A 23,959-nucleotide genomic window follows, 5' to 3' on the forward strand; every position below is an offset into this window, starting at 1 on the left:
GTTGCAGTTGTGTTTTTATTTTTAGTGTAATGACATTATAGAGGGGATTCCTGCAGAGATTTAGCTTTGACTTAAAAAGGAAGAGGACGTTTTTAACCACAAACAGCTGTTACATTTAAAAAGGAACATTTTTCAGTTGGCGGTCGTGAGTTTCCAGCCCTGGTACTGGAGTCAGAGCCCTGCATGTTTAACCTAACCTGGTTCTAATTTACAGAAAATTCAACCCTGCTGTCCCAGTAACCTTTGATTCAGTGTGTATGGAGCCAGTTTTGTTGCAAAACTCAAGAGTGCATTTTAATGTTATGAGATCATGATTTATTGATTCTGGTCTCTTAATCTCCTCCTTGTCTCTAAAAACATTCCTCTGTGCTCTAAATGTCTGCTGGATCCCTGATCTTAAGTTGTTGATCAGATTTCAGGCCATTTTCCTCTCATTCAGGTTGATTCTGATTGGTTGTCACTCTCTGATTTTTCTTTGTGGCGTATGTATGTCTTATTTTATATTTTATTTTTATTTATTTATTGTATTCTTGTGTATTCTTATGATTTTTTTTTTATTTATTTTTAAATTTATTGTTTATTTTTGTGCTCCAGGTGTGGTTTATTTTTATTTATTTATTGTATTTTTGTTGTGATTTTAAATTTATTTTCTAAATAAGTGTTTGTTTGTGTTTTATGTATGTCTTATTTTATATTTTATTTTTATTTATTTATTGTAATCTTGTGTTTTAGTTGTGTTGTTTTTTTTTATTTATTGTATTTTTGTGCTGCAGATGTCGTATTTTATTTTATTTATTTTATTGCATTTTTTTATCTTATTTTGTTTTTTGTGTATTTTTTTATTTATTGAATGGTTTTGTGCTTTAGGTGTCTTATTTTATTTTATTTATTTTATTGCATTTTTTGTTTATCTTATTGTTTTTTATGTTTGTTTTTTTAAGATAAGAAGATTTTTTTAAGATTTTTAATTTATTTTATGTTTTTGTGTTTTACATGTGTCTTATTTTACTTTCTTATTTATTTATTATTATCTATTATTATTGTTTATTATTTTAACTTTCCCTGAGCGGCCTGATCTTTGATGAACCGACCAATAGGAAACAGGTAGAGGAGGGACCAATCACGTTAGCTCTGCCCGTTGTTGCCGTGCTGTTCTCCAGGAGACATTTGCTTTGATCTCACTCAAGCCCTATAACTCCACCCCCGCTCCTCCTGTAGACTTCAGTTAGGCTTTAAAGGGAGACATTCAGGTATTGATGCTGGATTCACTGTTTTTCTGTCTGACAGATTTTTAACCATTCCTGTTAAAGTTTGATGATGTTTTTTTTTTTACTCTCAGACTTTTACTGTGTGTGTGTGTGATAGAATGTTGGGACTCACTCAGTGAGATCGAAGGAGAACAGCATAGCAACAACAGGCAGAGCTAACATGATTGGTCCATCCTCCACCTGTTTCCTATTGGTCGCTTCATCAGAGCAGAGATATTACGGAGCTCAGAGAAAGTTTCATACGCCACAGAGAAAAATCAGAGTGCGACATCCAATCAGAAAGAAGCTGAATGAGAGGAGAATGTTTGAAAATTTGATAATGAACTAAAGATCAGAGATCAGTCAGACATTTAGAGCTCAGAGAAAATGTAAGAAAAGGAGGCAGTTTAGAGTCCAAAGACAGGTTTGGATGGACAGACTGAGGAAAAATCTTGAAGTTATGATCTAAAAATGTTAAGAGTGGTTTTGCAACAATAGACTTGTAGAGTAAGACAAGCTCTCCCAGCCCTTTGACCAGAACCTGTTAGCAGGTTTGGGCCGCTGGATTGTTTTATTTCTTCACACAGACGTCACATTAAGACGTTTTTCTGTGTTGTGTTTGTGTGTTTCAGAGGAAAAAGAGCGCAGTGAGTTACCTGAACAGCCCTCTGCACCAGGGGACCAGGAAGAGAGGTCCGTATGAATCACTGATCCACACGCCACTCCGATATGATAGGATAGGATTAGACTAGATAAGAGGGGATGAGACGATAAGATAACACAAGACAGAAAAAGAGAGGTTCACATAAGGCATGAAATAAACATCAGAAACACAACAGAATAAAGGACAGGTTTGGACTGGACAAAGACTGTGATAGAAAAATAATAGAGAAGGTAGGATAAGAGTAGAAAAGACAACCCAAGCTTAGATCAGACGCTGTAAGACAGGATAGAAATAGACTAACATGATGTAATATTATAACAAGATAGCCAGGATAAGACGGTGTAAGATCAGACTTAGCAGGATAACACACAATAAGATGTAATGTGATAGGACAAGATGAGGCGACGGGGCGTATAAGAAAAAAGCCAGGGGTGTATGCTGAGAATTCGACTCTATGGAGGAACATGAGCTCGCACTGAGCAGCTGATTCATTCACTACACATCGCCATCATGCAGTTTATATCATCTCAATTCTAGACTTCAGAAAGAAACAGACGAAACCTCTATCACTGTTTCTCTGCCAGGAAACACAACTGTCAGCTACGCAGTCACAAATATCAGCTGTAGGCCTGCAGACAGGCCCGATGCATGCTGGTTTATTTCCTTTACTATAGCCAAGGAAGGCACCTCAAAAGCCGTGTTTCCATCAGGGGGTCTGGTTTGATTCAGTTCGGTTTGGTACGCTAAACCCTGAAATAGTTTGCGTTTCCACAGACACCCGTGCTCTCACTTGGTGGGCGGGGCTGTAAAAGCATGCATGTCACAGACAGTGCGAGTCAGCTGGTCCAGCAGCAGAGTTATAGAAAAGATCAGTGACAGAAATCAGTAGGGAATCAGCAGTAAACAGTTTTATTTCAGCTGAAAGTGCTTTTTAAAATAATAATTACTTTTTAATGATGTTAACATCTGTCAGTACAGATCCTCTGCTGATGGACTACGTGTACAGAGACAGTTTGAGTCGTAACGCTATGTTAATATGTGAATATATCTAGTCTAGAACAGTTTATACCACAAAATATGAAAGTTTAGAGCTGTACTGTGAGAATTCACCGCATTAAAAATAAAGTCAAAGTTCAGCTGGTGTTAAAATCAAACTAGATTAAGTCAGAAATCCTGGATGCGCTGATCTGGTTTTAAAATAGTCTGTAGCCTGAAGTTTTACAAACACGTTCAACAACCACAGAGCGATGTTTTCACAGGTTACCTAATGTAAGAAGTAGATTAATAACTAGTTACAGAAGAGTATGAACTGTTCTAAGTCTTCATATTCACAAAACTTCAGCATTAATTTAGTTTCTCATCCATCGTGGATGGATCAGGCTGATTCGAGCCTTCAGGTTCTGCTTTGTGTTCTTAAAATCATCCAGATAAACGCCAGGAAACTTGATTTGTGGTCAGATACCAACATCCATAGACTAGGAAACAGTTTGGATCTCTGTCGAGTCCAAATATTTCCCATTTACGCAGATATTAGTCTGTTTTTCTCCTGTTTTCACCCGCGTCTCACAGCGCAGACTTCCGTGTTTGAAGCCCAGAGGCAGGCAGCTGAGTCGTGTGCTGACGTGACGGCAGTGCAGCCCCTATCGTTGTGTGTAGCTCCACCTTTTTGGTACGGGGAGGTAAGATTGGCACCCCTGCGGAAGGGTGCCGAAAAGTGGGACGGTACGGGTCGGTTTTTTGGGACCCTTTCCAACTTTTGCTCTGTGGAGACACAAAAAAATGCCTGCCATTCCTCACCGAACTGAGCCGGACCGCTTGGTGGAAACGACCTAATAGAGTTAGATTAGGCATGATGAGATGGTATGTGATGCTCTATCATAGGATGAGACAACAGAAGGCAGCTTTAGACTCAGTCAGATGTGAAAGTACTCGACTATAAGATGAGAGAAGACTTCAGGATCATCTAACAACAGCAGAAAGAGCACTATCAGACAGGGTAGGATTAGAGGTAATCTCTGAAGGTAAACAGCCGGCACATGGAGCTCTTCATAGAGTAGATACTAACGTTTAACTCAGCACTAAAATCTCAATAACACTGCTCTTCCTCCCTCCTCCTCCTCCTGCTGCTTCTGTTTGCTGTCGCTTCACTCAGATTTAAGGTTCTAATTCGGATTTTATTCATGTTCACGAACTTTAATCCTCATCAGGGGTCTGAGGTGTGATTTTCAGCTCAGGTTGTTCCTGATTAACGTCACTCTCACGTTTATTCTGAGTTTAGGACGAGAGGAGACGATGAATTTAGGAGTTTTTACATAGAAATGTCTGGAGGAAAGATGCTGGAGATGCTTCTGTTTCCATTTTTATGCATTATGTTTATTAGGGTTGTTGAAAGGCATTCTGGGAAGTGTAGGCAACTCTTAAGTTAAAGCTGGAGCACCTTGGAACTCTGAGTCTTCACAGCTTTACTCTGAATGTTTGTAACATTTTAATGAGGGGTGTAATGTACCTTAACAGCAGAACAGAAAGGCTTTATATTATTTTTTACAGATTAACCCTTGTGCCCTCCTCAAATTTACTACCCTCTTTACACCTTCAAGACCAAAAATGTACACGTACAGAAAAATTGCCATTAAATCAGCATACATCAATATTTTTTCCTACTCTTTTTTCATAAATCTCTTTAACAACTCCAGACTTGCTCAAATCTAACAAATCTAGCAAAAATGCCCCCATTGACTTCCATTAAAACCAGGTTTTTTAATCTCACTGTTGTTGCAGGATAAAATCATGCATTCTTTAATGTCAGCATTTCAACATGAAGAAATCTAGTGAAATTTGACATATTTACCGTATTCCACCAGATTCAACCATTTTCTCATTGTAGGACCATGCACCAAATTCTTCCATTTTTGCCCGTTATATTATGAAATATTATAAAAAATATAAAGGCAATGAAATCAATTTTGTTGCTAATCTTTGACCCATCCAAGACTCTCATTAGCACCAAAGCTCCATCTTTCTACTATTAATTTTATGGAAAATAATTCACTTTTTGTGTTTTTGTAGTGCAAAATAAAATATTTCAAATAATCAATCTAGCATTTAAAGGGTTAAAATCTTGAAAATTATTCAATGTTTTGGTAGTTTTGAGCAGGTTTGAAGTTGTTAAAGAGATTTATGAAAAAAAAACAAAAGTAGAAAAAAATTATTGACTATGCTGATTTAATAGCAGTTTTTTGTACGGGTACATTTTTGGCCTCGAAGGTGTCCAGAGGGTAGAAAATTCACTGAGAGAGTCTGAATGACATTTAAGAGTAAAACATGTTGGATTTCAAGAATTTAACTAGAAAGAAAAGTTCCTGTAAAAAATCATGCCACAAGCTGTAAAACTGACAAAATGATCACAAATTTAAAAAAAAAAAAAAAACTTGAGAAAAATGGCCAAAAATGCCGGAGGAGGGCACGAGGGTTAAATGTCATTTTAATTCAGAGCAGGTGAGAACAGAGCAAGGTGACTAACTTTAGAATAGTTTAAGCAGGTAACCTTCTGTTTACTAGCTGATTAACCTGATTAACCCTGTAACTGTGTGTGTAGTTCTTTCTTTGACCCATGTGTAGCTCCAGTGTCAGACTTTATCACATCAGGAGTCTGAATAATCCTATCAATAAAGGGTCAGAGTGCCAGGAGGAGACACTGAGGCCAGGTTTTAAAGAAATAGCATGACCTCAGTGTGTCCGCCAATCAGAAGAGCAGACCCGTACAGGCCACCGTGGCGTGTTAAACTCTGACACCGGTCCACGTTTACCTGCTGAAGCTTGTTGTAGTGCTCAGCTGCAACCTGCATGGAGCCAGTCTCCTGCACTAACTCTGCTGTCTGTGCTTTGACTCCTCCTCTTCCTCCCTTACCGCGCCCCCGTCTCATGCTAGCCAACGAAGACTCCCTTTCTAAGGTATGTCATACAGACTGTTTGTTTTTGCTTTCTTCCCCCCTCTCCATCTTTCTTTTTTTTTTTTTCTTTGTTTTCCGTCTTTGTTGTCTGTCTCATTTCACCCAGGTCGCCCACCCAAATACAGCAGCGTCCCGGAGCTGGGCAGCCTCACCCCGACCTCCCCCTCCAGCCCCGTCCATCCCCTCCCCATACCCAGCCCCAGCTCTGGGGATGTAAGTAACGAAGGGGGAGACGGTGACACACATCGGCCCAGTAGCTCTGACACCCCCAGACACCCGTCTACAAACACATCCATCACTCTGTTGTCTCCATGTGATAACCATCAGCCATCACCTGATTTTACTTTGATTCAGCCTTACAAAGTGAACAGCCTCCATTAATGATAACTCTGAGTGGCACACGGGCGCAAACATGCTGCAGCCGTCTGGAAGGTTTTCATGAGGAGAGACAGGCTGCAGAGGTCTGGAAGGTTTTCATGAGGAGAGACAGGCTGCAGAGGTCTGGAAGGTTTTCATGGGGAGAGACAGGCTGCAGAGGTCTGGAAGGTTTTCATGAAGAGAGACAGGCTGCAGAGGTCTGGAAGGTTTTCATGAGGAGAGACAGGCTGCAGAGGTCTGGAAGGTTTTCATGAAGAGAGACAGGCTGCAGAGGTCTGGAAGGTTTTCATGAAGAGAGACAGGCTGCAAATGTAAATATGCACAAAGTCCCTGCAACATGCTGCAGAAAGAAGAAAGATTCAAGGGGGAACAAGCTCCAACTACAAAAATAACTCAACATCAAACCAAGGAGTTGAGTGCCGCAGCCGGATCTGGGAGTCCATCAGCATGGATTTTACCCATTTCCAAAAGAGCAATCATGCGTGCAAGTCTGCATCAGCCTGTTTATCTTTCTTAGTACCTGCACGTTCAGTGGTCTCTGTTTCAGGTTGGTTTGACCGTCTATGGGTCAGTGTTTGAGTAAGAGCATGCTCCTATCTAAGAGATCTAGGTCAGTTACCTGGTTCCTGACCTATTCCTCTCTCAGCCCTAATTGGCTCAACCTCTCTTTGACAGGATCTAGTTGTTCTTTATGATAGATAAAGGTGTGAATATATCTGTCTGCCAAAATGAGTTTGTAAACATCAGCACATCGGATATCAACAAAAATTGAATATGCATCCCTAGAGTTAAATCTTCTATTGCAGAGAATAACATCATTTGGCTGCAGCGGACTCTCTGTCCTTTATTTCTGTGTCGTAGAAACCAACATTCTTTCTGTCCACTCTAAAAAGCACCAGCCAGTGGGGCTTTTCCACCACGCCGATTCTAAATCAAGTCATGCTGATTTACTTTTCCATCACCAGTGTTGACCCAGAATAGTCCCGCTCTGGAGCGGGGCCCAAGTGTGCCACAGTGATGTCACAGCGTTCGCCATCATTCATGGTCATCCACAGACATGTTTAGGTAGGAACCGCTGCACCAAACTTTGAAATTCCTGCCAAATTACTGATAGAAGAACAAGAAACTTTGAAGCAGAAACCAAACTGTGCGTCTTCTTCTTCTTCTGGTAGAACAAAACAGTGCTTATTGGAGCACAACTGTTAAACATCATCGACTCTGGACGCTGCATCATCAGCTCTCAGACTGGTAGCTCTGATTTTGTGGAAAAGCAGATCCTCTGCCGTGCTGAGTTCAAACCAAGTAGAGCTGAGCTGCTCAATGAGCTGGAAAAGCCAGTGGCTGGGATCATCTGGGACCTGCAGAAGTTTTTGTTTACTGAACGCTATGACTGGCAGTGAGGATGAATCACATGCTTCTGAGAGATTTGCAGTGCTCTCCCAGCTCAGCTCTCTAATCTGAAGCTTGAATAAGGAAAGAAACTGCAAATGTGTTCATTTTGGGGTGAAAACCTTCCACCAGGCTGGATCCAAGCCCGTCTGAGGTGGTCGATCAGACATACAGTACTGTGCAGAACTTTTAGGCATGTATAGCGCTAACAGTTCTTCACAGGTCCTGATGTTCCACAACCCCGGCTGAAGAGAGGAGGGAGGGCGGCCAGAGTCAGTGTCAACACATTTGACATGTACGTGTGTTGCTCAGCAGCCAAGGTCAAGCCTAGGCCAGGGGCTCTTAACCTTTTCAGCCTGCGACCCCCAAAATAAAGGAGCCAGAGACCGGGGACTCCCACTGTACCTGAAGATGGTTGAACACAGCCATGAACATTCTCGAATTGTCATGTGGAGACAAGGCCGTCTATAAGGGGGGAAAATAGGAGAGCTCTCTGGGGCCCAGCCGGACTGGGGGCCAGCAAAAGTATTTTATATTCAACCTGAATAATAACTACTCTTATCAAAGAAACATTTTAATTAACTTGTGTAGTAAGTAGCCCTCTTATAAAAACAGAATGAAGTATGTTAAAAATAGCCAAAATGGGTTAATAATGGCAAAAAATGGTGGGAAAGGTGGTAAAATTAGATTTTAAAAGTAGCAAAAATGGGTTAGAAATGTCAAAAAATTAGATAAAAGTGGCAAAAAAAATTACCAAAAGAGTAGCAAAATGAGTTAAAGTGGGATTCAAAAGTGGCTGAAATGGAGTTAAAGTGGCAAAAATAGGTGGAAATTTGGTGAAATGGGATGAAAAATGACATAAACTGGCAAAAAAAGGTTTAGCTGAGGCAGAGATAGTCAGAAACTGGCTAAAATGGGCTTATTAAATTGTGAAATGTGACTTAAAAAGTGGTTAATAGTGGCAATAATGTGTCAAAAGAGCCAAAAGTAGGCAGAGAGTTGCAAGATTCAGTTTAGAAGTGGCAAAAACAGAAAACAGTGGTGGAAAGGGGTTAAAATGGACAAAAAATGGGGTTGAAGTTGCAAAAATGTGTTAAAATTAGTGGGAAAAGGGTTTAAAATTTGGCAAAATTGGTGTAAGGTGGCAACAGTGTAATTCAAAAATGTTCTTAGTTTTTTAAGGCATCTGGAGATCCCCTCCCAGTGTCTCGCGACCCCCAATGGGGTCCCAACCCCAACGTTGAGAACCCCTGCCCTGGGCTATGTTTAAGCGCCCCATCTGCCCACAGCTCCACCCTAAAGCTGTGGTTTTTGTGTTGTTTTCATCAGATTATTTTCCCATGCTCTTGCTAACGTACAGACACCCAGAGCATGACCTGGGTTGTGTCGATACTCCTTCCTGCCCGATGGGGCCCTCAGGTGGGCGTACTCAAATTTTGGCCCAAACATGGCTAAAACCTCTGCACAGTACTGTATGTTCTCTTGACTAGCATGGTCTCTGGAGTTAGCCCATTTCTCCTTCTGGAAGCCTCTGTCTGCTGCAGCGTGTTTGCCCTCTAGGCCACCGTAACAACCACTACTCTACCACACTCTAACCCAGATATCAGATAACTTCTCTGTGAGCTCAGACGATTAACACACCACGTCATTAGACTGTAGGACTACGTAACAGAACCCGATCACGGCTCCTACCCCTGCCTCGCCTCTCCTCTCATGGTGGGTGGGGCTCAGTTGGGCAGGGAAACTGATTGGTCCAATTCTTCCTCACAGGGAGACATCCATGAGGATTTCTGCACTGTGTGCAGACGCAGTGGCCAGTTGCTCATGTGCGACACGTGTTCTCGTGTTTATCACCTGGACTGCCTGGATCCACCCCTGAAAACCATTCCTAAAGGCATGTGGATCTGTCCAAAATGTCAAGACCAGGTAACCGCAGTCCAGAGAGGCCCCTAGATGTACTTAAGCCTGTTCAGTCCTTTGTAAGCATAAACATGATGCAGTATTGTTTTTTTGTGCTTCTGTCTCATTCATGCTGTCAGCACAGATCTGCATCTCACATCCATTCACGCCATTGCCTGTCCCTTTTTCAGCCTCACCACAAGGTGGCGCTAACTCGACCTCCCTTTAGTCTTTTTCTGAGTCTCAGCTGTTATGACAACTCCGAGCTTCTGTCCACAGATCCTGAAAAAAGAGGAAGCCATTCCCTGGCCTGGTACTCTGGCCATCGTTCATTCCTACATCGCTTACAAAGAAGGTGACGTTCCATTCTCGTCTTTACTCAAACGTCTGCAGGAACGAACAGAGATTAACCCTTTCATTGATCCCCGCTGCAGCTAAAGAAGAGGAGAAACAGAAACTGATGAAGTGGAGTTCAGAGCTGAAACTGGAGAGAGAGCAGCTGGAGCAGCGAGTCAAACAGCTCAGCAACTCCATAACGGTAAAACACTTCAAACACAGCACCACAGAATCTCTACACGAGCCAAACGACAGAAAAACAGGCCGAAAGTAAGACGCCAGTGTGGATTACAATATAAAGTACCTAAAGTTAAAGCAGCGTCAGGAATATAAAGAATATGCACTAAATGTGGGATGGGATGAGTAACTGAAGGCTCCATAGACTGCATAGAGTACACAAGCTCGACACTTAGAGCTAGCGCTGCTAATGCTAACAGTGCCGCTAACGAGACATAATTTTAGCTGCAGGTCCGCAGTCAAAAATACACTCAGGGTGAATGAAAAAATAAGTAAACTCTTAAATTTTTAAATCGATTCAGAATCATAGAAATGAATAGTATTTATTTTTGCCGTGGATGAATTTTCTTCCAGCAGCTACAGAGACAAAAAATCTAGATCTGTCTGAGCGAGGCTGCATGGACATAAATAAAGCCACGCTTTATGTTTTCTAGTGGAATACCGTAGATCAGTGACAACGTGTGGCTCTTGAGCCACATGAGGCTCTTTTACATCTTCAACTGAAATATAATTCCCCCAGAGATCCTTAAAAAAGAGAAACTTTGTCCTCAGAAATATCCATTGCAAGACAACTTAAATCAGTTTGTTTCCCCACACTTATACAGCAGGCTTTAATTGTCAAACTTAGTTGTCAACCTTTATTTTTGTCTCTATATTTCCATTGCCTTTATTTGTAATTTTCCTCTTTTTATCACTTTTATCCAGCTTGTTGGTATTTGCAGTTTTTTTTTCCTTTGTTACCACTTTTCCCCATTTAAGCCGCCTTTTACCGCTTTTGACCATTTTCCTACCTTTTTGCTGCTTTTTGCCCACTTTAGTCACTTTTGCCTCTTGCACTTCAAGGATTACTGCTTGGTCTCAGAGTCAGCACAACAGAGAACATGGCGGTGACTTTGCTGACTTACTTTGAGTCGGTCTGGTCACGTATGTGCAGTACTGAGTTCTTTGTGAAAGATGGACATTCAGCACTGGAGAAGTATTAGAATTAAAAACTGGTCTCCAGCTAAAAACTCATGTTTTTTTCTGTATATGATCTGGAGTCTGGTCCAAAACTAACGCTGTTGGTTTTGCCTTTTAGAAATGCATGGAGACCAAAAACACCATCCTGGCTCGTCAGAAAGAGATGCAGATGTCCCTTGACAAAGTCAAACACCTGATTCGCCTCATCCAAGCCTTCAATTTCAACAAAGCTCTGGCAGAGACAGACGGTAAGGACAGCAATGCCAGAGTCCCGGACAGAGCTGAGAGTACAGTGGTCTCTGAAACCACAACAGGAGACAACCCTGCAGAGAAAGTAAAAGACGGGAGCTCCTTAGCCAGCAGCAACAGCGATGAAAACAAGAAACAAGAGGAGCACGGAGCCACGGGGAACAACCAGACATCAGGAGCAACGGGAGGAGACACCCAGAGCCAGGCTGTGCGAGAAGACGGCGCCGTCCCCACAGTAGACAACAGTCCTGCTGTTGGGACGGGGGCTGGAGTCGGGGCGGGGGGTGACACGGGGACTGGTCTCCAAGCGGAGGTCGTGGCCAAGCCCGCCACTGAAGCAGCTCCAGCGGTTGACATTTCTGCTCCCTCAGTGGTTGCGACTGTTGTCACAACCAATGGTACGACCGAGCCCGCCTGCCCTGACCACAGCCCCACGGGAGGCTGCACCACCAACGCCACCACCAACTCTGAGAACAAGATGGCTGCCGTCAACCCTCCAGAGACAGCGGTGGAGAAGAAACAGGAGGAGATCACTGACAGTGACGGCAGCAACAACAACAACAGCAAAACCTCAGAACCCTCCCAGCATTCTTTGCCAGCTCTTGTCAGCAGTTTGGACAATAAAAAGTAATGCTATGTGTCTCGCGGGAATTCAAACATATATATAAAAAAAGACTTTTGCTTGCACCGCACGGTGCCCTGAAGTTGCCAATCTGTATAAATGTTGTTTGTTTGCATCGTATTGTCAGACTGTGTCAATGGTAGATATACAGCCCAAGTCACATGACTCTGGGAAGACGTAGGCTGCTCCGCCCACCGAGCTGGGACACGAGAGCCTACGTTCCAGTGTCATCATGCCAATTAGTGATAGACGTCAGTGGTGGGAATGCTCTAAGGGAGATTTAATTCATCATCACACCAGTGTGTGCCTGTTATAGTGGCCCCCGTGTTCTCTTGTTGGGGGGTGGGTCCACATGGTACTGAGAAAACCGAGAACATGGAACCAAACATCTGCCGGGGGTTACTCGTCTAAGAAGCAGTGTTGTGATAGAGTATGCATACTGAAAAGAAAGCCTGTTCAAACCTTCGTCCAAATAAACTTAATGTGAACAACCTTCTGCAATCCCATGATCCTCACCTTTGACCCTCTACCCTCACCCCAACCCTAACCTGTCCTATTTATTCAACCAACTTCCCTGATGGCCCCGTAACCACAAACCAACCGTTTAAAACCATCTTAAAACCAGAAACTCTACAGTTCCAGTCAACAGGGCTTTCCTCTTAGTGAAAGTGAACTGTAAAGGGTCAGAATGCTTCAAACATACTCATTCAAAGGCTGACAATTCTAAAGAGATGAGAAGACAAAACCATGTCAGCGAACCGGATAGCAGCACAAGGGGGAAAAGAGCTTGGGAGATGACCTGAGATGCTAAAGTTTTGTCTAACCATCCTACAAGCTCTTTATCTGAGACACACTGATGCTCATAAACAAAAGCCCCAAAATACCCCGTCAACTTTGGTGTAATCTGTCTCCTCCAGTAGAAAAACATGCCTTTTTCACTAAATCCAAACTTGAACTATCCAATCCACCAATGTTCTAAGCCTTGTCCTAATGTTCTCTGTAAACCCGTCTGAGAGATGCAAAGAATCCTAGGTGTGGGGTTCAGAGAACACAATACCGTAGCCGTTAGGCCACACCTACGTAGCTCACCTCTGGCTCTTTTCCGCAGTCATTCCTGACCGTATCTCTCCGATTCCCCACACTATCCACTGTCCAGCCCTCTTCAAACAAAGGCCCTAACACGAATCTTAAAAAGAGCACACAATGGATAGCCTCTTCTCATGGACAATCACAGTGTGGATGTTGGTTATTCATAAACTTGGAAATGCATTTGAAGGCGACGTCTCCAACACCTAATCAACCACGAACTTAGAACATCCTCCTCAGTCATAAAACATTCCCTCTCAGTCAACTGCAAATTCCTTTGAGCAGAAACTAAAACCCAACTTCTCTGATTTCCTACTGTTTCAGGGGATTTAAAGTTGGACATTCCAACAGACACTTCCTGAAGTGCACAGATGCCTTTAAACAACATCACTGATTTCTGTCTTTGCCTTTATTTATCCAAAAATTAGCCAATCCTACCATCAAAAGGGGTTCTTATGACTGTTCAGTCGGCTAACAAACCTTTTCCTAACCTAACAGAGTTAACCCACTCCCTGTCAAACATCGCTCAAATGTCCCACCAGCCAGCAAACCCTTCTCTGAAAACATTCTGGTGCCTTTGAACAAAGATCCCCAACCACCTCTGCTGAGTCAAGCAAAAAAACATTCCCTCTTTAAAGTCATACCATCCCCCTGACTGACTTAGGGTGGTTTCACATTAGGGACCCAGCTCTGGATCTGAGTTACCTGACCCAAAAGTCCAGTTCATTTGACCAGTTTGTGACCACAGGTGTACTGTATTCAGACACCGTGTCCAAGAATGCTTGAGGAGATCTCCAGCACGGTACATGTGAACACAAACATGATTGAGTATTGGGTACTCAGCAGGGAGCAGAGATGTGAGGACAACTCTTAACATCTAGTGTCTTCTCAAAGCCTCACAGGTCCATTTCATCCTCTAAGCTGCTTGGTAGATTTAAAAGACAGAAGAGAGTCATTGTTGACATCTTGAAAGCATCCAGAGTACCCTGCAGGACGGACCGCATTGTTCAGACAGAGCATAAACAAATGTTGACGCTAGTGTTTGCCATGGTTGCCTCTACTTCCTTCTTCTTGGTGAACCACTAACTGTTCTGGCATTTCTGCATGGGAATGGGACAAAACAAATGTCCCTGATATGAAAATGCCCTCAAACCCAAATTTAGCTTCCATTGTCCACTAAGGTCTGATATTTTCTAAATTAAACCACTAGTCCAAGACTAGTTCATGCACTCTAAACATTTTTGAGTTGGAAAGCAATGTTTCAGAAAGTTACTCCCAAACTCCCACCAGTTTCAGTCAGAAGACAGATGCTGTCAGACAACCCAACAAAATCACCATAAACCAGCACCTCTGAATCCAAGTCAGCCTCTAATCTCTCAACAAACACCCCTCCCCACATAACTAGAGCCCAACATTCCCTGTAAAGTCCACCAACTAACCAGTCATCTTCAGAATCCATAACAGTACTCGTCTCTGAGCGAGGACTACCGTCTCTGGTAGACCAATGACCTACTGAGTCAGCCTGGAATCATTCCCCTACCTTTCTAACAACAGTAACCACCTCATCTGGACTTGTCAACAAATCTACCTGTCAAAGTCCTTGTAGAATCTGGTATGTGACCCTCTCCCATTACAAAGGGCTCGTTAGACTTTAAACAAAGTTTTAACATGAAACAAGGAGATACCCACCTCAAACCAAAAACGATGACTTGTGTTCAAGAGTACAACACGGTCTATAAAAATAAAGCCTTCCTCGGAGGACCTAAAAACCACACCTCCATTTCTAATGTGCCAAAAATCCAGTTTGACCCACTGGTACCCCCAGAACTCTGACCCAGTTACTTAAAGACCCAGCCATCCAATGACCAAACGTCCCATGCAACCAGCAACCCCATTAACCATCGGACCAAGCCTTCATTTGAAGCATCCTGACATTTTAAAACTCTCACCTAATCATCCAAAGACTACCCTCCCCTAGTCCACCAACGACCAAAATTACCCTCAACAACCAGCAGTCACAGTTACCGTCAGACCAAAACCTTCCCCAAGGAACCCAATAGCAAATCTCTCTTCCCCAGTGTGCCAAAATCCAGTGCACCCCTAAAAAATCACCTGTATTATCCAAGAACTTTTGTGAATATCCAACCTGCCATTCCTGTTAAAATCAGACCAACCAATTATTTGAAGCATTCTGACACCTTAACAATGATCCCATCAAACAAACAACAACCCATCCTATGGACCAGTAGCAAAAACCTTCCAAGATGACTTAAATCCCTTCCAGATTGCCAATAACCAAACTTTTCCCAACCAACCAACAGTCATCAAAGCTCCCCCCAATCCAGCCTCCTTGAGTTTAAACTTCCTCTGGACCCCAACAACCCTTATAGGGTCAACTGATTACTATACATCCCTCCAGATCACCAAAACACCCCCTACCAACTAACTGGCCCAGATCCAGTTCAAACATCCTTTCGACCCCAACAACCCTTTTCCAGTCAGCTGAGTACTATTGGCCCTTCCAGGTCAACCAAGAGGCACAGATGCTCACCCCCTCTCCATGACATCCAGTTTGAACATGCTCTAGACCCCAAGAACCCTTACAGAGTCTACTGATTATGCACTTCTAGATCACCAATGACCAAAAGTCCCCCTACCAACCAGCAGGCCCAGAGCCCTGCACCATTTCCAGGTCCCAGCAGCCCCTGCCCAACCAAGTGACGACTTAATGCCCTTTTAAACTGCCAATGATCAAACTTCCCCCTACCAACCAACAAACCTAGAACCTTCCCTCAGCCCTGCCTCCTCCAGTTTGACCCCAACATCCCTTACCAGCCCTTATCAGCTGATTACTCTGTGCCCTTCCAGTGACCAAACTTTCCTAGTCCCCCTCCTCCCCCCTCTCCCCCTCCTGTGTCCCAGAGCTCAGGCAGAAAAGACGCTGAGCATTGCGTTCAGCCGGTACGAAGGACGAGGTGGAACAGGCACGGTAGCCTAACAGATGTTTTCAGTGGTGTTGGTCAAGTGTAGTGATTGAGTTTTCATTCGTGAGTCAAGTGTGTCAACTGTGAGCACTAAATGTGAAGTTGCAATATTGCAATGTCAACACACACAACTATATCTGGGCTGTGTTTCTTTTTTATAGGAAAAGATATTCAGGTCTTCCTAGTCTTCAGAATAAGTGCTTTCTGTTCCTGAACCTGCTGGACTGGCATTATCAACACAAAAAGGAATCCTCTTTTTGAAGTGGTGATCTTTGCATTATGTACATTTTTTGTTGAATCCTGAACTGCCAAAATGATGTTGTATCCAAATTCAGCAGGGACAAGTCCACTTACTGTATTGAACGATCAAATCATTGGCGTTGTAAGATATAGATGCTACCATTTCAGAAATTGGAAGTTCCCAGATGGAGACAGGAGAGCTTATTAAACAATAACATTAGAGGAACTTTGATTTCCTTGAAATGGAGGGATTTGTCGTATGAACCTTCTCCTGCAGATGGATCTCAAAGGACAGTACCACAAATCCTGAGATTAAAGCACAAGCTTGCTGCATTACAAAGAAGTGCTGAAGAGCTTTTTGTATGTTAATATGGAATTAAACAGAGTATGCATCTCTTTGTTGTGATGTGACTTATCCCCACATTGCCAATATTTTTCTAGGAGGAAATCCAAACCTCTTTCTGACATTAAGGCTCAAGTGGAGTTCATGTTTGGGGAGGGGAGGGGAGCATCCCCTCGCTGTTAGACTAGTGCATCTCTTTTCTTTCTGGAGCATGTCTGGGCTGAAATGTGATGCTGATGTTCGTTGGCTTGGTGGCTGTCAGTTCGGGTCTGTCTTTGTCTGGTGAACCGATCATGACTTCTGGCTTCTTGTTGGGTACGGGGCATTAACAAACTCTGGTCTGTTCATAAACGGTGCCTCTGTTCATGCTTTTTTTTTCTACTTTTGTTTGGGGTTTTTTTTTTGCTACGTTGGAGCGTTTTTGCTTTAACTTCAGCGGTCCAACCACGCATCCACCCGATGGCGTTCGGTTCTTTGAACTGTCTCCTGTACACTAAAAGTTTTTGGTTTTTATCTGCCTAATGGTGAGGATTTTTTAGCCATGCTAGTGGCTTAAGGGTGTCAGCGTCCATTCCAGACATTATTGAGGCCACGTTTACACAGTCATCTGAAACTGAAAACTTCCTCTTCAGACAAGTCCTGTGTTCATACAGGAACGTTCTGATAGCAACCGCCATGGCTATCATGTGACTGTGTGGGCGGGCAGTGAGGTAGGGTTGCTACTCTAAGTGAGCCTAGACTACAAGGAGAGTAAGCTCAGTCCCTGGCCCCCCTTTGCCTCTTCTATTTAGTCAGACCAGTACGTATTGTGTCCCAATTCCTGGACTGGCACACTCCAAACAGAGTCTCATGAGAAATCCACAAGACTTAGACAAATGTCCGTAGCAAAATACGAAATTTACAACATCGAATACTTAAATTAAATGATGTTTCAATGCATTCCTGTCCTTTTGATTTCAGGTAAGAAGTTTTTTAGAGTAGTAATGTCCGGCGACGTCGAGTCTGTTCACGTGAATGCTGTCGATGACCACTGATGGCGTATCAGGAACTAGAGAGGTCGTCCCATTTCGTAGGGGGTTTTGACCACTACCACTTGTGACTTGAAATCAAGGGGTAGGAGTAAACATTAGAAATTGGAATACATTTCTTAATTTCAAGAAAACATCGACTAGGAGTGAAACAGATCACAGGAGTCGTTTGAGTTGTTGTGCACGTGATTCATCAGTGCTGGCCCACTTTTCAGCAGCTCCGGTTCTGGAAGTAAAATTCACCCTTCAGATCCTCTCTAGACATTTCATAAAATCTTTATTAGAACACTTACAATGCATGAACCAAGCTAACCAGCTACCCAAGGACTCATGACTATCAAACACTTGATTGGTGCAAAAAACTGGCATTCGAAACTGGGGAAAAAGGCACAAGACTGTGGACATATTTCCTTACAAGGAGGAAGGAACTACGTATCCCACAATCCATTGCGATTTGTTGTCAATGATAGCTTCTCAAGCTTTTAGACGTTATATGCATCTTTATTGTAGTAATTACATATTTGAAGTTGTTTTAATTTGCATATTCATTGCTTTATATTGTGGCGGCGTGTTAGTCGTCATAAACAGTCCTCAGCCTTTGATCGTGGGATGGTAGACATTTCTGTGGTAACCAGAGACCCCACCAATCAGAGACATTGCTTTGATACTAAAGGATTGTGGGTATTGTAGTGCTTTTGCCTGAGATCACCAATAAACTGCCGCTGCCTTCCATTTACCTTGGAGGTCCAAACTGCATTTCCGTGGCAGCGTTCCAGCGCCACGTACAGGCTTGGCTTATGCGCTACGGCGTTTTCAGTCGTTTTAGTTTCTGAAACGATTCCGTCTTCACTGAAAACTTTTTCGAACGAAACGACAACATATCGTCTCTGTGTGGACAGGGCCTACGTTTCTTAAAACAAGGTTGATATCTTGCAAAGTTTGTCTTCTGCAGAAGTGCGTACCATCGTTTCACTGTGAGGCCGGTCTAGCTCAGATGTTTCTGATAACATATAATAATCAAATCCACTATGATGGAAATGAATGGGACTTTTGTTTCTGCAACCACACTGTTGAGTCCGATTGGCTTGGACTGTGGAGCTCATCAGAGGGAATCACGGATCGCCGGTTCACACGAAAGGTTGCACTCTGCAACTGATTATCAGGCACACAATGCTCATTTTTGGTTCAAATGTAGACAAAATGTACCAAAAGTTAACCCTTTCAGCTGAAGTTGTGTAAGTGTGGCCTTAATAAGTCTTAGGGCAGGTTCAAATCTTTGGTTTTTAATCAGCATCTGTGGGTCGAGTGTGATTAAATGTGGTTTACACATTAACGCTCCCCTCAGGATGTTCTAATAATACTAAATTCCTTTATTTATGACCAAATATCTGCAGAAATGTCATTCCTTTAGTCTTGGTTCCACTTTGAAGTATCAGCTAATGCTAGCATGCTGACATGCTAAGATAATTAACCTGCAGAGCATTCATATGTTAGCATCTCCGTTGTGAGCATGTTAGCATGCTTATGCGTGAGCTGATGGGAGCTGCTAGCATGGCTGCAAACTCTAAATAAGGAATTCTTTCAAAAGAGAAAAATGGGCTCATTAATTGTAGATTTTTCACTCATTTCCAGTCATCTGAGTATTCAGGGGTGCGTGCGTGTTTGGGCGGCTGTGAAATAAGCTGTTACAGGTGTCTTTTTTTCATATCATATGGACTCTTGTAACCCAATCAGCATATCTGACACCAGTTGTTTTTACATCAGCTGTACAAACTGCCTTCATTGAGAAGATCCCCGAAGAGTACTGAGAGAGTTTAACATTTCCACGTTCGGCCACAGTGTTGTCTGATAAATGTCTTTGAGAAGAGTCTAGCCATTCGAACAGAAGAAAAAGACTGAAAATGGCATCTGATACGTCCCCACCTCCTCACACACTCCTTCTGTTGATGTGTTCTGTTCTCCGTCTGCGTTCTGGGGTGGATGTTCTTCTTCTTCTTCTGTCGTCTGACGTTTGTTTGGTAGAGCAGCGCAGTCATCCGGTTTTTCTTTGAACGAGCCCGAAATTGTGTTCCAGACAAACTGGACCTTTCCCTCTGTACAGTAGGTACCTCGAGTGCCTTTCTTCAAACAGCAGATAATATTTGTCTCTTGACTTGCACTGTGACTTGTAGAACCTTACTAACCCCCTCTTACCCGACCCGACCCACCTCTCCCATCCCACAAGCTCCCCCGAAACTCTGGAGCACAACCCCGGTCCCTTCACCTCAGGCTGCCAGTAGTCAATGCAAGTGGAAACTACATTTCATGATATGCCGTTTAGATCGACCAGATAGTGTTTCGTTGTTCTAGGAGTTGCCTTAAATGTGTTTTATTTCCTTTTTACGTGAGTAACTTTTAAATTAGGAGAAAAAAATCGCTGCAGACGCTGGAGACGGTGGAAAACTCGTCAACTAAAGACGGATCGTTGCTCGGTGTGACAGCCCGTCGTTTTGTGATGCACTTTTGGTTTGACCAGTATTATTATCAACCTGATGGTCATGGATCCTGCTCTGGGAGCTCTTCTGTTCCTCCTTCATCATTCCCTCCGTGCTGTGGTTCTTTTTCTTCTTTTTGTGTTTTTGGAGGAGTTTGCTAAATCAGGTCACGTGAGCCGGAGCCTGTTTGCATTAGGAATGAACAAACTAACCCGCACCCTGATGGGCAGACTTAGACCCAATTAGCAACATCTGTCCACTCAGTCTGGTGGAACGCATGCCTTCTTATGCAAATTTTTATACAAGATTTGTCAAACCTTTTTAATATGCATTTGTTTTTTAAGTTTTTTATGTGAAACTCAAGTCACCTTTTCTTTCTTTGCTGGCATCCTGATGCCAAACGTGCAGTTTGGGTGTCGGGGCGTCTGGTAGCCTCCTGGTTTGGAACATTTCTTCTGTGTTTTATGGACTCTGGTTTTTAATTAGAACATGGCTAAAGCACCATGCTGAATGTTGGGATCCCAGCAGGGCTGTTCAGGGGGCTCAATCAATCAAGTACTCATGTCTCTCTCGTGTCGAGCTCTAACAGTGAATTTATCCAAAGAACACTGCACGTGTGCATTTCTGTTCAGAAGCCTTTCTGTCGTCGGTGCATATCATTCCGGAGTTAATTTCTGCGTCAGCATCGTGTGCATTTGCCCAGCTGGATAGGACCATGGTGTGTGCGGCTCGGAAATGCTCGCCGCATCGGAGGGCGTCGTGAATGCATTCATCTCCCCGTGTGGTGGAAGCATCCTGTCAGGCTGGCGGCGCACTAGACGATTCTGGAACCCTGATTTTAAAACTGTGGGGAAAAGCATCAGCTGATTTATGACCTTCTTATCCACACTGAACGCGAGCTCTAGACGGTTCAGCCAAGCATGAGATCTCACAGAAACTCAAGATCAAGCGTGACTTCTTTAAAAACCTGGAGGACGACTGATGGCGCCACCTGGTGTCCTGGCGTATGTTTAGTTTTGCAGCAAAAGGGTTAGGGTTATTGAAGAGGCAGCCGATTCGTACCAATTTATTAGAAACATTTTCTATCATACTGAATCAGGAGTTAGACGTGTCTTAAATAATAAATATCAAACGTGTTTGATATCAGTGATTCAGTAAAGTTTAGAATGTTTCTAAAGAGTCGTAGATGTCCAAGACGATGAACATCATATTAGATATTCGATATTTATGATTCTGTAACATCCTTTTATAACAAATCCTATGAATAAAAAAGTCAGATATTTACAATAAGAGACTAACATTTCCATCCAAGTGTAAATATTAAACATGATTTTTGTTTTCAGTTTGTGAGAAACATTTTGAATCCTACTGAATCAGAACTAACAGACATGTTTGATAGGTATGACCTGATATGATTCAACTATATTCACATCATAATTGCAATGAACATTTTTAACGACCTTCATCAGAAATGTTCCAGAACGTATCAAATCAAAAAACAAAACGTGATTTATAGCTTCATTTAAATTGGACATGTAACTAGGATCTAAAATCGCCCTTTACTCTTCTTAAAATCGCCCTGAACTCGTCCTATACTCGGCCTAAAATGGCCCTAGATTCGGCCTTAAATTACTCTAAATTCCGCCTAAAACCACCCTTTATTTGGCCTAAAATGGCCCTATACTCACCCTAAAATCGCCCTATTTTCAGCCTTAAACCGCCCTGTTTTCAGCCTAAAATCGCCCTATATTCTGCCTAAAACCGCCCTATATTCTGCCTAAAATCGCCCTATATTCTGCCTAAAATCGCCCTATTTTCAGCCTAAAATCGCCCTATATTCAGCCTAAAATCGCCCTATATTCAGCCTAAAATCGCCCTATATTCTGCCTAAAATCGCCCTATATTTGGCCTTAATTCGCCCTACATTCGGCCTTAAACCGCCCTATATTCAGCCTAAAACCGCCCTATATTCTGCCTAAAATGGTCCTATACTCGTCTCAAACTCGCCCGGTGCTCAGCCAGCCTGACGCGCCCACTCCGTACTCTGAAAGCGACCGAGTCTCGATTGTGGCCTTCTAGCGTTCTGTCGATCCATGAACCCATCCATCCTGTCCGGACCCAACTGTTCACCTGAAGCTTTTACCTCATCCACCGCTGATTCCATTGGGGGGGTGTTGAGTGCAAAAAAAAATAAAATAAAATAAAAGGACAAAAAAAGAAAAGAAAAAAAGAAAAGTCTTTTTTTATCTTCCATTCGGTGAGATGCATTGTAGCGATATGAATAAAGAAAAAGTTCACCTGGTGTGCTGAATAATGTGTAAATTGGTAATTACACAATCTGAATATTTGTATAATTGTTTGTATTTTTTCATAATGATTTTGGAAAGGAATGTGTTTATTTTTTTGACTTCTGTTCCAGATGTGTCTTCTGTTGGCCTGACATTGTGACTGGTCTGGTGGGATTCTTACCTCTGTATTGAGCCTCTTCTGTGATGAATTCTTTGTATGCAGTGTTTAGGAAATACTGTAGGGAACATGGGGAGGAGTTGATATTAGGAGCATTTGATCAATTTGTATTTATTTATTTTATCATTTTGTTAATAAATTGTGAAAAGCAGCACGCTTGGTCCCGTCTTCATTTCTTATTCGTTTCACATTTTAACCCTCAGTTTTGTTTTCTAAAACCTTCAGGGATGATCAGTAAAGACATATTTAATTTAATATCCAGAACAGTGGAATTTTGAAATTTCACCTTAAAAGTAAAACTACAAAATCATTCACACATTCACAGTTATAACAGGGAACATAATTATTACATTCTTTTTGTTTTATATTTTTAGTTTTTTTTCTGAACACGTAAATTTCAGTCTTTTCTTCTTTCTTTTATTTATCCTGATATCTGGAGATAGCAGCTGTTCTGTGATAATTTTATTTAAATTATTTCAACAACATTAAGAGAAGGTGACCGATCAGGAGTCAGCCGTGTTCTAACCAGATAAATCTGATTTTACTGGTTTTTTGTGGAACCTTTTTATAGAATACAAAAATGTATGTGAGATGAATATTTCCTGAAATGTAAGAATATTAGAATTTTAAAACAAAAATACACATGAAACAAAAAGTTTGTATGCTACGATGCTTTATAAAACTTAGTGAAGAAAAGAATCCTCTAAACAGAAACACATCAGAGAAAACTGTGAAACACCACAACATTCAAAGCAACAAAAATATGAATTATTGAAACATGAATAAAATTTAAAACAAAAAGACATAAGATATATATTTTTTTATGAAATATAAAACATTTTGTAAATTACAATCAGTCCTTAAAACAGAATCATTTTGCAAAACAAGTAAATTTCTTCAGTCAAAAAAGAAAATTTAAAAGCTCAGAATGTAAAAGTCCACCACCAGGGGGCTCCCAACCAAAAAGATACCACAGTATGAGGAGTGGAGCCCAGCTCCTCGGTCTACTGCTAGTTCTGAACAGAGGACTCTGATAAAAACAGATCCTCATAAGGCGGATTTATTTAAAATAAAACCAATATTTATTTTTTTATTTATAAATTTCTCATAATGAGGAGAATTACACTGAAAAAGGCGCCTCCATGTTCACTCAGGAAGCAACGCTAGAGCTCAGCACGAGTATGGGAGCGCCTTTTTAACAGCATTTCTTCCTCTGTGAGAAATTTATGAATGAAAGGAGAATGACAGTTTTCTGTTTAGAAAATCTGCCTGTGAGGAGCCGTTCTTCCTCAAATCTAAAAACGTATTAAGGAGGAGGCAGTGGAGGCAGGTGACGTTCAGCAGTGCTGGTGTTAACTCTGGAAATGCTGATGGGCTGGGGGTCCACGTCCTGCTACAATTTAAAAT

At 42.2% G+C, this 23,959-nt stretch overlaps 1 protein-coding gene across 6 annotated transcripts in view; it reads left to right on the plus strand.

Annotated features, from left to right (window-relative positions):
- Positions 1 to 22,703, plus strand: part of phf21ab (PHD finger protein 21Ab) — a 70,440-nt gene extending 47,737 nt beyond the window's left edge. For all 6 annotated transcript variants that reach the window (XM_041795526.1, XM_041795528.1, XM_041795530.1 and 3 more), the window contains 6 exons: positions 1,880 to 1,940; positions 5,968 to 6,074; positions 9,399 to 9,554; positions 9,807 to 9,882; positions 9,962 to 10,065; positions 11,179 to 22,703. In XM_041795526.1, coding sequence (XP_041651460.1) covers positions 1,880 to 1,940; positions 5,968 to 6,074; positions 9,399 to 9,554; positions 9,807 to 9,882; positions 9,962 to 10,065; positions 11,179 to 11,940 — 1,266 coding nt within the window. In that variant the 3' untranslated portion in view covers positions 11,941 to 22,703. The remainder of the gene's footprint in view (positions 1 to 1,879; positions 1,941 to 5,967; positions 6,075 to 9,398; positions 9,555 to 9,806; positions 9,883 to 9,961; positions 10,066 to 11,178) is intronic.
- Positions 22,704 to 23,959: the final 1,256 nt, after the last annotated feature.

Source organism: Cheilinus undulatus, linkage group 9 (genome assembly GCF_018320785.1).
Source record: "Cheilinus undulatus linkage group 9, ASM1832078v1, whole genome shotgun sequence".
NCBI lineage: Eukaryota > Metazoa > Chordata > Actinopteri > Labriformes > Labridae > Cheilinus > Cheilinus undulatus.